This window comes from Salarias fasciatus, chromosome 16 (assembly GCF_902148845.1).
Source record: "Salarias fasciatus chromosome 16, fSalaFa1.1, whole genome shotgun sequence".
NCBI classification, from domain to species: Eukaryota; Metazoa; Chordata; class Actinopteri; order Blenniiformes; family Blenniidae; genus Salarias; species Salarias fasciatus.
The window spans coordinates 8,500,736-8,514,538 of NC_043760.1; the positions used below are offsets into that span (position 1 = coordinate 8,500,736).

Genomic DNA, 13,803 nt, shown 5'->3' on the forward strand with positions numbered 1-13,803 from the left:
GCAGATATGACATTTAATTCTCTTAATCTTGTAGAAAACATCAGTTAATCTCTTGATTTTCTGTTGGCATGCAGATGTCAACAAGATCCTTAGATTTTCCTGGATTGACAAAAGCATCTGACATGTGCTGTCTCCCCATCTACAGTATGTTGGCCTCACATGATCCAGGCTTCACAATTTCGAGCGTAAAGATCATTTTCATGCAGTTTCTGAACCATGGATAGAAAAAAGCATATATCAGAGGGTTTAGACAGGAATTTACAAAAACGAGGCACAATACAAAAGCCACAGAGGAAGCACTGACCGTGGCGTCGTCACCTGAAAGTGTAACACAGAAATAAGGGCAGATGCATAACAAGAACACGACGATGACAACTCCCAGAGTCCTGGCTGCCTTCAGCTCAGATTTCTTCACAGTTATTCTGATTGAACCCTGAAGTGTGACATCTTTAATATGAGACCTCATAGCACGGGCCTGAGACACAGCTACTACAAATATTCTCACATACAGAATCACAATAACAGTCACAGGGCCGATGAAGGATATAAAAACATCTGCGATCCCAGCATAATATTCAATAACAACCACACACTCTCCAAGACAAGTATTATACCTGCCCGGCTGTTCAACATTATCTTTTAGTATCAGACAGTGACAGAGAACACAAGCCACCCAACACACTGAAACACAGATCTTGACCCTGGTCTGAGTGACTTTGGTGGGATACAGTAGAGGATAACAAATGGCCACATAGCGGTCGATCGATATGAGCACCATTGTTCCAATTGAGGCTGAGGTGACAATATAGTCCAAAACAAAATAAACAGAACACATGAGATCACCCAGGAACCAGCAGCCTTCTATTTGGAAAATTTGAAAAACCATGAAAATGCCCACAAAGAAGTCAGAGACAGCCAGTGAGAGGAGGAGGAGGTTGGTGGGAGTGTGCAGCTTCCTGGAGAAATAACAGAACAAAAAAAGTGATCACTGTGTGAAGCAGCAAACATCAATCCAGCAGATAAAAACATATCCGAAACACATGAGCATGGCTGTTGTACAAATTGATCAAATGGAACTACTTGAAGTGGGAGATGGAGATGATGACCAGCAGGTTGAGAACCACAGTGAGCACAGAGATGGAGGACAGGGTGATGTAGATGAGCATGGACACTGAGTGAGGACGCATGATCTTCCTGCAGGATGAGTTGAGCTGTGGAAAGCAGAGTTCAGCTTCCTCAGAGGTTGCTGTCATCATTACAACAAAGAGAAGCTGCTGAGCTCTGCCAACGCTCTGCTTGAACCTTTGTCATGTCTTTGATTTATCTCTCTGTCAAAGCTTCTCCCTCCCCTGCTGGACTGGCACCCACTGGGCGTGGTTTGTAGAGGTAGCAACACCAACAGTCCCCAGCTGAGGGCTCTGGTCTGGATGTAATTTGTCCTGACTGATCCTACAATGAGCAATTGACTCCACACTCAGTTTAAACACATAAGGAAATCTGGAGCAGCTGAAAGACTTGAAGCAATCACACCCTCACTTCAGCAGCAGATTAACTAACTATCCCCATTTACATGGGTCCAAAAATCCTCTTTATAATCAGATGGTGAGGTCAAAAGAATTGTAAATATTAAATTTCAGATTGGATTGTCATTTTAATGTGCTTGAGGCCTCATATAAATGACTGATGGGAATGGATCGTGGTATATGAACAGATTATTGGTTCTGTGCTTGTGCTCCATCGTACGAACAGACACATAATGACGTGTGCAGAAAACAGGAATTAGGAAAGTCAAAACCAAAACAAGTAGAGGAACTGAACGTTGGTTGAGAAAACAGGAACAATGAGTGAGCAAAAAAATAAATATAGACAGACGAGAAGGCCAAAAATTGTGCAAAAGCAACTTCTCTGTGACACACTACCAGTGGTGCCTGCAGGATCTGTTGCCACTTTATCACAGAGATGTTTGGAGGGCTGTTTGAGCAGATATCCAGCAGATAAAAACACAATGGTAGACTGAAGACTATTGACTGCAAAGCTAAAGTTCAGAACCAGAAAAGTGGGAGGGTTCTTTGTCAAATGCCACAGATACTGTATAATTGGTTTCAGCTCTTGTATACAAGCATTAAATGTGAATCTCTTTAGTTAGCGTTAATTTATAGGGATCCTTTTAATACGACTGCTTTCAATCGGATTGAAAAAAATTCCCATGTAAACGGGGCCACTTATTGGCCCTTTCACCTAGAATATGATCAGTAATTCATTTAAAACAACTTGATTGTGTTACCATGAATATCCCAGAATATTTTTAAAATCAGGTAAAGAAATAATTAAGAGGAAAGATGGCAGCACACATGGATGCAGCAACTCAGAGCACCTGACTACTCAGCAGCTTCTTTGTTTTTTTTCTAAGTTTTCAAGCGAGCACTTATATTCCGAACAGGTCGAGTTGCTCAAATGCCAGAGCTTTACTCCAGGGGACCCAAACTCCACTCCACCTGAACTACTGCATTCCGGGCACAGCAGAGCAGCCAGCTTTCCTCACCTGAGAGGGTGGAGGCGGTGTAAGGAAAGAAAACGAAAGTGGTGCAAGAGAGCTGGCATACGAGCCAGGCTACGAGCTAACCCTGACAGACCAGCCTTACAGAGCCTCTTCCTTTCCAACACCTTTCTCTTGTCAACAGACGGAATGCGATAAGACTGAGGACAACGTCCCGCGGCATGGAGAGCTGTGTGTCGGTAATAACAGAGACCTGATTGGACAATGGTCCTTATGCAGTCAGTGAGACAGCAGGCCGTTTCATTTATTGAACTGATATCACAGCTGACTCTGGTAAACTCAGAGGTTGGAGAGTGTGTATCTATATTAACAATGCCTGGTGCACATCCATGGACATTATTAAGACAAACTGCTGTCCTGATATTGAGTATCTGGCTTTGAAATGTAAATCTTTTAATCTCCCGAGGGAGGTTACTGCCATTTTAGTCACGGCTGTGTACATCACGCCACAGTTTAATGCCAGGCTACTGCTGGAGCAGCTACATGATGGCATCAGTAGCCAGCTGACGCATGTGTAATGACATTTCAACCGTAACCACGTACAGTGGAAATGTGACAATGATTTGGTGTCATGGCTGCAGGTGGAAAAGACCCAAGCGCAGGCAGCCAGGTGGAGTACAAACTCATTTATTTTCAGGAAACAGGAACGCAGGAATACAGGTACGCAGGAATACAGAAACACTGAGCTGACCCGACATGCAGGCAAGGACACAGAAGCACGCAGACAGACCCACAAGGAGCCGACAAGACACATCAGGGGAGCAGGACTTAAATAGGGGCAGACACAGGTGTGGCACATTAGGTGGTAACGAGGCAGGTGGCTTGGCAGGAGAACGTGAGGGCAGACAAACACAAAACAGGACCCGAGCGCCTCCACATGGCCGCAGGGGCACAGGGCGTGACATTTGGGTCTGGTGACATGTTTGCCGACCTGACCTAATCCATACCTATTCCACGAAATGCGGCTTCAGAGTTTGGGACATCCTGCAGGCTTTCTAGAGCACCAAAAACTGTGATGGATGGAAGCAGTGAATTGGGTGATGCCAGGAAGGACCTCCAGCTGGGAGGTTTGGCACCGGTGGAAAACAAATAATGAAAAAAGGGCAAAACGGGCCATTATTGGGGCACCAGTGTGGCAAGTGACAGCTCTCATGAGCACGCTGGACCTACTTCCCCTGAGTGATGCACCCTTTGTATTTGCCCCTGGTCAACAGCTTATTGTAGGTTCACTCAGAACAAATTAGGTCTGCACAGTTGTTGATTCTGTACTGGAAAACCATGAAAATGCATGAAAATGCTTTCAATTAGAGGAGCTTAACCAGAGCCCTCTGCTGGAGACTCGCTGTTTCTATGTCGACAAACCACACCCAGTGGGTGTCAGTCCAGCGGGGGAGGGAGAAGCTTTAACATGGGATAAATCAATGACATGACAAAGGTTTAGGCAGAGTGCTGGCTCAGCTCAACAGCTTCTCCTCTTCACTGCAATAATGACAACCTCTGAGGAAGCTGAATTGTGCTTTCCACAACTCAACTCGTCCTGCAGGAAGATCATGCGTCCTCACTCAGTGTCCATGCTCATCTACATCACCCTGTCCTCCATCTCTGTGCTCACTGTGGTTCTCAACCTGCTGGTCATCATCTCCATCTCCCACTTCAAGTAGTTCCATTTGATCAATTTATATGAAGAAACAGTCATGCTTGTGTGCTTTCCACAGGTTTTTACATGTTGTAGTGACAGCTGTTACTACACAATATGTGTTGCTCTTTCACTTTTTCAGGAAGCTGCACACTCCCACCAACGTCCTCCTCCTCTCTCTGGCTGTCTCTGATTTCTGTGTTGGCTTTCTTATGATTTTTCAAATTATTCTAATAGATGGCTGCTGGTTCCTGGGTGACCTCATGTGTGCTGTGCACTTTGTTTTGGATTATATTATCACCTCAGCCTCAATTGGAACAATGGTTCTCATATCGATCGACCGCTATGTGGCCATTTATTATCCTCTACTGTATCCCACCAAAGTCACTCAGAACAGGGTCAGGATCTGTGTTTCAGTGTGTTGGGTGGCTTGTGTTCTCTGTCACTGTCTGATACTAAAAGATAATGTTGAACAGCCAGGCAGGTATAATACTTGTCTTGGGGAGTGTGTGGTTGTTATTGAATATTATGCTGGGATCGTGGATGTTTTCATATCCTTCATTGGCCCTGTGACTGTTATTGTGATTCTGTATGTGAGAATATTTGTAGTAGCTGTGTCTCAGGCCCGTGCTCTGAGGTCTCATATCAGAGACGTCACACTTCAGGGTTCAGTTAGAATAACCGTAAAGAAATCTGAGCTGAAGGCAGCCAGGACTCTGGGAGTTGTTGTTGTTGTTTTTCTAATATGTGTCTGCCCATTTTTTTGTGTTACACTTTCAGGCGGCGATTCTGTGGTCAGTGTTTCCTCTGCTGCTTTCGTAATGTGTTTGTTTTTTCTAAATTCCTTTCTCAACCCTCTGATTTATGCTTTTTTCTATCCATGGTTTATAAAATGTATAAAAGTAATTTTAACTCTTCAGATCCTGAAGCCTGGATCATGTGATGCCAACATACTCTAGACACACAGCCAACTGATGTCAAATGTAGAGATGCTTTAGTGCAGGGGTTTCAGACTCAGATCCTGGAGGGCTGCAGCTGTGCTTGTTTTCCTTGTCTCCCTGCTTCAACACACCTTAATCTCATGAAGGCTCCATCACCAAGTTCAGCGGAAAGCGTGATAACGAGTAATTTATTACATTCAGCTGTATTAAACAGGGAGAAAGGAAAAACGTGCAGAGCTGCGGCCCTCCAGGATCTGAGTTGACACTTTGAGTATCCTGTTTACATGGAATGTTTAAGATTAAAAAGTGATGTCTTTTTGTAATAAATTCAGATCGGAATTTAATCAGAAATGGGCTGTTCTATTGAATTTTCCTCCCTCCCTTTAGTTTTGTGTTCTTTTTGTTCCCCTCACCTCCAAGCAGAATGACTGTTTTACACATTGCTGGTGATGATTCAAGTTAACATTCCTATATTTATATGTTATCATGCATATTCTCTTTCCATCAAAATTTTGGGTTGAGCTGTTTTATTAGCACTTTAATGATACCATGAAGGGGACAGACACAGTAGTGGTTCGTAGAAAATGTCTGTTAAATGTCAAAGTGACCATACAGATGGGTTTTTTTAAATAGATGATTTGTGAACTGTTTTACTGATCACAAACTAATGTTAAACAGTATTTATTGCTGTACAGAACATAAAATGAATGAGATTAGTTGTTTTATTACTCTTAGGATTTGGATCCAATCATGCTCCCAGATATTAAAGTTAACATTGAGTCATTACAGGAAAATGGAAAGTGTAGAGGTCTACACATCATTCTTCTTCTGGTTAATCACAGGATGTCGCTGCTTATATTTTCTCAGAGGGACACTGATGAGACTGAGGGTGAGGAAATGAGCAGACAGCAGCAAGAAGAGCACGGCGTTGTACTGGGTTGGAGTGTTTGGCCTGTCAGTCGTCAATCTGTGGGAAGCAATAAATAAAGTTCATTGAACCCCCCAATCCATCTCATCTTTTACAACTTCTACAATTTTAACAATAAATATGCGGGTGCCACACATAAGTGTATCCACAAAATGTGTATATGTGTGGAAGAACAGCAGGAGAAATTAATATTGAAAGCAGTCGGGGTGGAGTAGGGTCTACAGGGGTCTGCTTGAGTTAGAGTTCAAAAGGGAGACAGCGCAGGGAAAAAGACTGTTCCTGAGTCTGCTGGTTTTGGTTCTGAGCCACCTGAAGCGCCTGCCTGAGTGCAAAATGCTACATGAGCCGGGTGTGAAGGGTTTCCCTGGATGCTGGCTGTGAGCCTTGTGTTCTGCCGCCAATACAGTTCCCGTTCCAGACTGACACAGCTTGTCAGGATGCTCTCTACCACACAGCGGTACAAGTTCTTGAGCATGACTGAGAACAGATGGTGCATCTTCAGTGTCTTCAAGAGGAAGAGGTGTTGGTGAGCCTTCTTGACCAGGCAGGAGGAGTTGTTGTATGAAGACGGCTCCTCTGATATGTGGATTCCCAGGAATTTGAAGGTGGAGACACATTCCGAATCCCCTACTCAATAGGCCCCATGATCCAAAATACCCCCAACCTGCTACCGCTCACCCTCACCCTGTTACCCTCACCCTAAAACCTATCCTTACCCAGCCCTAATCCTAATTGGTAATTCAATCTTAACCCCTAATTCCTGGAATCAAGTAAACTAAATGAACCACATAAAGCAAAGTTCAAGGTACAGAGTGTAAGTAAGAGGAAGGACACAGGAGAACAAAGCCAATACTAAAAGCGCTCAGCGATGGTTTTGGTGTTTCTGTGGTTGTAATAGTTACAGTTTCAACTTTTTGTGAGGGCTAAAACTCTTTGAACTTTGCATAACCCCCTCGTTCTTCTGTGGAGCAGAGAGCCACACTCAGTCACGCCCAACTCCATTCATCTGGCCCACTTTGTTCTCAGGTTTCCACATCAGAATGGCGTATCATTCCACCTCTGCAGACGGCATGCAGTGTGAGTGGAGGGTGAGGTGGAGGGTAGAGGGTGAAATAACTGGATCCTAGATTCTTCAGTGCGAAAGCGGACAGACAAAATAAAAAAGCAAAACTCATATCCTCATTTTAAACAAATGTCATGATATTGACATTAATTGACAGTGAGATGAATGTGCAACTTTACTTTCATTCATTCATTCATTCATTCATTTTCTGAGCTGCTTATTCTGTTAAGGGTCGGTGGGTGTTGGAGCCAATCCCTATGACTTATGGGTGAGGGCAGGGTACACCCTGGACAGTTTGTCAGTCCATCGCAGGGCCAACACATAATCATTCCCTTCATCGAAACATCAATATTGAGCCAAATAAAACTACCACCAGGCAATCAGGACATATACATTCCATGACACGGCTCTCTTCTTTCCTCAGACAATTCAGCTAAATTCCACATATAAACAGAGAAGAACAAAATAGGGTTGAAAATCTCAAGTGCTTTAGCTAAAACCTAGAGTCATTTCTCTTGACAGTTTCAAAGATAATTTATTGTAGCTGTATATCCAATGTAAAAGAGCAATGTGACAAGTTTTATTCAAGTGTCAGGCCAGTAGCTCAACAGCTCATGCAAAACTGTGAGAAATATGATGATTTTGAGAATTTTTGTCTAAAATAGAGAACAACGCCATCAGCTGGAGGCTATTTTTGTGTTAGTATCTGCTGATCAGGCCCAACGGGTCACATCCAAATCATTCTGCAGGAAGGGAGGAGCTACGTGACAAATAGTTATTAAATCAGTTACAAGACCATGAGCTTAAGGCAGAAAGGCGACAGAGCTCTCAAATGATGACAGTCCCTGAAGAAACTGAATTCTGCTTTCCACAGCTGCTCAACTCGTCCTGCAGGAAGATCATGCGTCCCCACTCAGTGTCCATGCTCATTTACACCACCCTGTCTTCTATCTCTGTGGTCACGGTGACACTCAACCTGCTCATCATCATCTCCATCTCCCACTTCAAGTAGCTACCTTTCATCATTTAACGTTTTTAAATTTGATTGCGTTTCATACATGCTTTTATGATGTTTGTTGCCTCACACAGCTTGTTGCTCTGTTATTTCTCCAGGAAGCTGCACACTCCCACCAACCTCCTCCTCCTCTCTCTGGCTGTCTCTGATTTCTTTGTGGGCCTCCTCATGGTGTTTCAGATCATTCTCATTGACGGCTGCTGGTTCCTGGGTGATCTCATGTGTGCTGTGTATTTCATTTTTGACCATATTTTCACGTCAGCCTCAATTGGAACAATGGTGCTCATATCAGTTGACCGCTATGTGGCCATTTGTTACCCTCTACTGTATCCCACCAAAGTCACTCAGAACAGGGCAAAGATCTGTGTTTTAATGTGTTGGCTAATCTGTGTCCTTTTTCACTGTTTGTTATTGAAAGATAACATCAAGCACCCAGGAAGATATAATAGTTGCCTTGGAGAGTGTGTGGTTATCAAGGATTATTATGCTGGCATTGCAGATGTTCTGTGTTCCTTCATCGGCCCTGTGACTGTTATTGTGATTCTCTATGTGAGAATCTTTGTGGTGGCTTTGTCTCAGGCCCGTGCTCTGAGGACTCACATTAAAGACGCCAAACTTCAGGGTTCAGTCAGAATAACTGTGAAGAAATCTGAGCTGAAGGCAGCCAGGACTCTGGGAGTTGTTGTTGTCGTGTTTCTAATATGTGTCTGCCCTTATTTCTGTGTTACACTTAAAGGTGACGATGCTGTGGTCAGCGCTTCATCTGCTGCCTTCGTAATGTGTTTGTTTTATGTTAATTCCTGTCTAAACCCTCTGATTTATGTCTTTTTCTACCCCTGGTTCAGAAACTGCATCAGAGTCATTGTGACTCTCCAGATCTTGAAGCCTGGATCATGTGACGCCAACATACTGTAGAGGCTTTCAGAAGAACCTTTTTTTTTGTTTTTAAATTACAAGGCTCCAGTCTTTTTTGTCTATCTTGAAAACACATTTTAAAATGTCTGGCAACTTCTTATGGAAGCGCATGTGAGTTATTCACTTGCTTTTGTCCTTTTTTACATCAATGAATCATTTTCTTTATGAGTGTTCATGCGAGTTGAAGGTGTTTTTTTTTTTTTTTTTGGTTATTCGGGGTATTGGAAGTGCTGATGATCTGACCTCGTTTGGCAGTTGAATCTCTTTTGTTTTGTATTTCATGTTTTCACCAGATGCGTTTAGTCCAGCAGTTTTGCTGTCAGACCCTTCGGCGGGGTTGAGTAACATGACGCCCCTCTCACTCCTGCATGGCGAACAGATCAATGTTTTTGATATGTGAAACGCAGCTGGCACACATTGCAACGGTATACTCCCAATACCATGTCTGTCTGTTGGTGGATTGGTTTTCATATTAAAACACTGACATCTACATTGTACTTCATTCTTTAATTGAATGAGTGGAATAATACATTATGCAACACCTCTTTCTCGCTCCTCCTGCCTGCTGTGATCAAGGCTACTCTGCACCTGTTGCAGCTCAGGATCATCAGCTCAAGTGTTCAGAGCTGAGATTAGTAAAAAGAAAGAATACTGTTGGCTTTTTGTCTTTTCCTTCCTTTTGTATGGTCAGTGCTTTCGAGTATACTCTATACCAGGTTCGGGGGTCATTCTAAAACTGGAGGACATTTGATTTCCACCCCCCTCCAAAAAAAAATAAATAAATAAATAAATAAATAAATCATCCATCATTCAGTTTTCTGTTATGTATTCATCAATATTAGGCAAAAACAAAAACAAAAAAAAAAACTGAAAAACTTGGTTGGCTCAGCTCAGGCATCAATGGTATAATTTCTATGACATGATTTCTTTTTTTTTTTTTTTTTGATAATATTTGGCAGGATCAGAATAACAGGGTTGAAAATTCATGCTGTTAACTTTTCCTCAGGGACGAAATTCAGCTGTTCAGCTCGCCGTCACTTCTGCCATGATGAAGGAAAGGGAACAGCTATATTAACTGCACACCAGGTCGTTGTGACGAGCGAAGTTTATAAGATGTTCTGCTCAAGTGTAAACACACCTACATGATCTAGAGATACCAACACTCACACATTAGTGTCTCAAACATGATGATATCAGCTCTCGGCTGGCAGCTGACATTGACACCAAATTGCCCAGTTGTGAATAAAGTCCAACCTATCTGTCGGGGCAGGCCCAGCCCAGAAGAATATGGAATAAAAGATCTGTTGCATAAATGATCAGGATCCTTTGGGGCGAAATACTCAGGGGACTGTCCTGCGTGTTTTTCCTCGTAAGGTCCAGCATGCTGAATATTACATCTGGCTATACTTAAATAAATGGTAATAATCTGAAGTCAGCTGTTTTGGCATTTTTCATACTAAGTATAGAATCAAAGGACCGGGTGGAGATGGACAAAAAGTCCTAGGCTCCAACAGCAGCTTGAATCTGAAGTCACTCACATTGTCCAAAAACCTTTGCTCTCCTCCCTCTCACAACCACCTCTCACTGAAATACTTAAAGGGACCATGTGCAGAATGGCCAAATGCCAGCTCCGATAGACTAAACCCCAAAGATTCCCTTGACCACCAAACATCTGCATGTGAGCTAGTCTCAAACTCCAGACAATATGTACACAACAACGTTTACAATGTCTGCTGAAAATGCTCAGAAGCGCCTTGGCTCTCAGGGTGGGATGACAGTGTTTAATATTTTGCTGCTTTAGCTGCGGAAACAAACATGACATGAAGAAAGAACCCCGGTCTGTCTGTACAACTTTTGGCATGCTAAACAATGAAAGGAAGTTTGTCAGAACGTTGTCAACAACGGGAGTTACAAGAAACACTTCTGGAAATCAAACAGATGCACACATCACTGCTATCAAAAATGTATTTCATGCTTTTGTGTGGGGAAATGGACCCACACAGTTAACCAAAACAAGACAATAGTGGGATTTAAAACAAATGAAATAATCTAAATATGCAGCCTTAAATGAACGGACTGCAAGCTGGGTGAGGTGAAATGTCCTCTTGATACTTTTACCAGTTACACTGGTACAGACTGACATCTCCCCATAAATCTTTCACTTTGTTATATTGCAGCCATTTGCCAAGATTGTTCACGTTCCTTTATTTTCTCTTGTCAATAATATGCACAACACCCCATATTGACAGAAAAACACAGAATTGTAGACAATTCTGCAGATTTACTACAGGACAAAAGCTGAAATATCACACAGTCATACATTTTCAGACGTTCTTCTCAGTGTTGAATTGAAGTACCTTTCGAGCTAATGCAGATGTGAATCTTCTTGGGAATGAAGGCAGTGGGCATGCTCAACACAGCACACCTCAGTGGGTTCTGTCGAGTGCCAGAAGCTACTGCAGTGCATGGATACTTGCTTCTGCCACACTGCATCGCAGCGTTCTGTGCTTCTTGGCTCCATGTTGGCTCCCCACACTCTGCGGCTCCTTAGCACATCAGCACAGCTGAAGCAATGTATTGGCTTCAAAGCCCTCTAAAGCACGGACTGCTCTTCTCTCCTTCTTTCATGCTCCATACTGTATGTTCATATTTCTTAACTTCATTGTCATTCCCTCTCGCTCTTCTACTTTTTCTTATTATGCCTTCCTGCTAGATTTCTGACAGCAAAACTGGAACTATGAATTCCTGATCTGAACCTCCAGCCTCCGTCAAGTCTGCAGAGGGTAGCTGACAGCTGATGACAATCTGTTTGATATTGGTTGCTTTGGGCCTCTGTCTTCTGGTTTTCACCTTTCTGTCCTCTAACTTAAGAATGGCGGAAAGTCTCCTCTTCGGAGTCTGCTTCAGCAGGAAGTCCCCCCCCCCCCCCCCCCCCCCCCCCCCCCCGCTTCCCCCTCCAGCTTCCACATGACTTTGAGGGGAGGAGAGGCATTGAGAAACAGCATGAATCAGTCTGTTAAATGCAACTGGCAATACTCTTCAACCTAATCATGGCAACTGTGGAGGAAGCTGAACTTTGCTATCCACAACTGCTGAACTCATCCTGCAGGAAGATCATGCGTCCTCATTCGGTGTCCATGCTCATCTACATCACCCTGTCCTCCATCTCTGTGGTCACTGTGGTTCTGAACCTGCTGGTCATCATTTCACTCTGCCACTTCAAGTAGGCAAACGCTTTGCCTCTTCAAAAGAAGAAAGTTTTTTCAGTTTTGGCATTTTCTGCGGTAATGATGGTTGTGTTGCTCTGTTATTTCTCCAGGAAGCTGCACACTCCCACCAACCTCCTCCTCCTCTCTCTGGCTGTCTCAGATTTCTTTGTGGGCTTCCTCATCATCTTTCAGATAATGCTCATCGACGGCTGCTGGTTCTTCAGTGACCTCATGTGTGTGGTATACTTTGTTTTGGACTATATAATCACCTCGGCCTCAATAGGAACCATGGTGTTTATATCAGTGGATCGATATGTGGCCATTTGTGATCCTCTTCTCTATCCGATCAAAGTCACTCAGAGCAGGGCAAAGTTTTGTGTTTTGCTGTGTTGGATGAGTTGTGCCCTCTGTCACTGTTTATTTCTAAAAGACAATATGCAAAAACCAGGCAGGTATAACACCTGCTTCGGAGAGTGCGTGGTAATTGTTAATAATGCTGCCGGACTTGCAGACGTTTCTTTGTCTTTTATCGGCCCTGTGACAGTCATTGTAGTTCTATATGTAAGAGTATTTGTGGTGGCGGTGTCTCAGGCCCGTGCTATGAGAGCTCATGTCACTGCGGTCACGATTCAGGGCTCAACCAAAGTAACGGCGAGGAAGTCTGAGCTGAAAGCAGCCAGGACTCTGGGTGTTGTTGTCATCGTCTTTTTATTGTGCATCTGCCCTTATTTCTGCGTTACACTTAAAGGTGACACAATCAGTGCTTCATCTGCTGCCTTCGTGATGTGTCTCTTTTATGTGAATTCTTGTATAAACCCAGTCATCTATGCCTTTTTCTACCCATGGTTCAGGAAATCTATGAGACTCATTGTTACTCTTCAGATCCTGAAGTCTGATTCTCGTGATACCAACATAATGTAGACAACAGTCCAATATCTGGAATATGGACAAAATAATACAGTCAGCATTGCTTCAAATTTTCTTTGCTGAGAATTGATTTGTCTTGTTAGGTGTTTAAAAGAAAACTAGAGAGAGTAACAAATCTAGTGTCAATCTTGTGTCTCTTTAATTTATGTTTTTAGAATAAGATTTGCAATTCAGTCACATTCAGAGAATGAATTTAGAAATCAGTTGATGCTTACATTACAAAAAGAGGGCTTAAAAAAGAATAATCTGGGCAACATCACTACATTCTGTTCATGAAGTGTCATGTAAAGCATGAGACGAATGCCTTCTTTTATTCACTTAAATTTGTGTACATTTTGTTGTAACCCCCCCATTAAAAAAAAAACAAAAAAAAAACTAAACTAAAGCTTCTTTCCAAGTATTCAAACTAATAAAGGTTTATTCCAGTTTTGCTCTGTTGCTTAGAAGAGACTCTTGTTTTATCTTGTATTAGCTGAACATATCGATTTTCCCTGAAAGAGAAATGAAATGATTTTTTAAGGTTACATGGTTTCATTTACCCTGTTCAAATCTCCATCATCTGTGAAAACATGCAAAGAAAGAGAGAAACTTCACTCATTTTGGCAGCTGAGT

At 42.8% G+C, this 13,803-nt stretch overlaps 4 protein-coding genes across 4 annotated transcripts; 3 read left to right on the plus strand and 1 right to left on the minus strand.

Moving 5' to 3' along the window:
- Window positions 1–139: 139 nt before the first annotated feature.
- Window positions 140–1,253, minus strand: LOC115403355 (trace amine-associated receptor 13c-like). Its single transcript, XM_030112221.1, has 2 exons — window positions 1,081–1,253; window positions 140–956 (listed from the first exon to the last, which is right to left on the minus strand). Exons 1-2 carry the CDS (start codon window positions 1,251–1,253, stop codon window positions 140–142), a joined length of 990 nt encoding a protein of 329 aa, XP_029968081.1.
- A 2,791-nt stretch (window positions 1,254–4,044) lies between these two features.
- LOC115403152 (trace amine-associated receptor 13c-like) lies at window positions 4,045–5,152 on the plus strand. The gene is made up of 2 exons (XM_030111962.1): window positions 4,045–4,214; window positions 4,336–5,152. The coding sequence occupies exons 1-2, from the start codon at window positions 4,045–4,047 to the stop codon at window positions 5,150–5,152; spliced, it is 987 nt and encodes a 328-aa protein (XP_029967822.1).
- Window positions 5,153–7,957: 2,805 nt separating this feature from the next.
- Window positions 7,958–9,055, plus strand: LOC115403151 (trace amine-associated receptor 13c-like). Its single transcript, XM_030111961.1, has 2 exons — window positions 7,958–8,133; window positions 8,239–9,055. Exons 1-2 carry the CDS (start codon window positions 7,958–7,960, stop codon window positions 9,053–9,055), a joined length of 993 nt encoding a protein of 330 aa, XP_029967821.1.
- A 3,050-nt stretch (window positions 9,056–12,105) lies between these two features.
- Window positions 12,106–13,185, plus strand: LOC115403466 (trace amine-associated receptor 13c-like). Its single transcript, XM_030112359.1, has 2 exons — window positions 12,106–12,278; window positions 12,375–13,185. The coding sequence occupies exons 1-2, from the start codon at window positions 12,106–12,108 to the stop codon at window positions 13,183–13,185; spliced, it is 984 nt and encodes a 327-aa protein (XP_029968219.1).
- The last annotated feature ends 618 nt before the right edge of the window (window positions 13,186–13,803 follow it).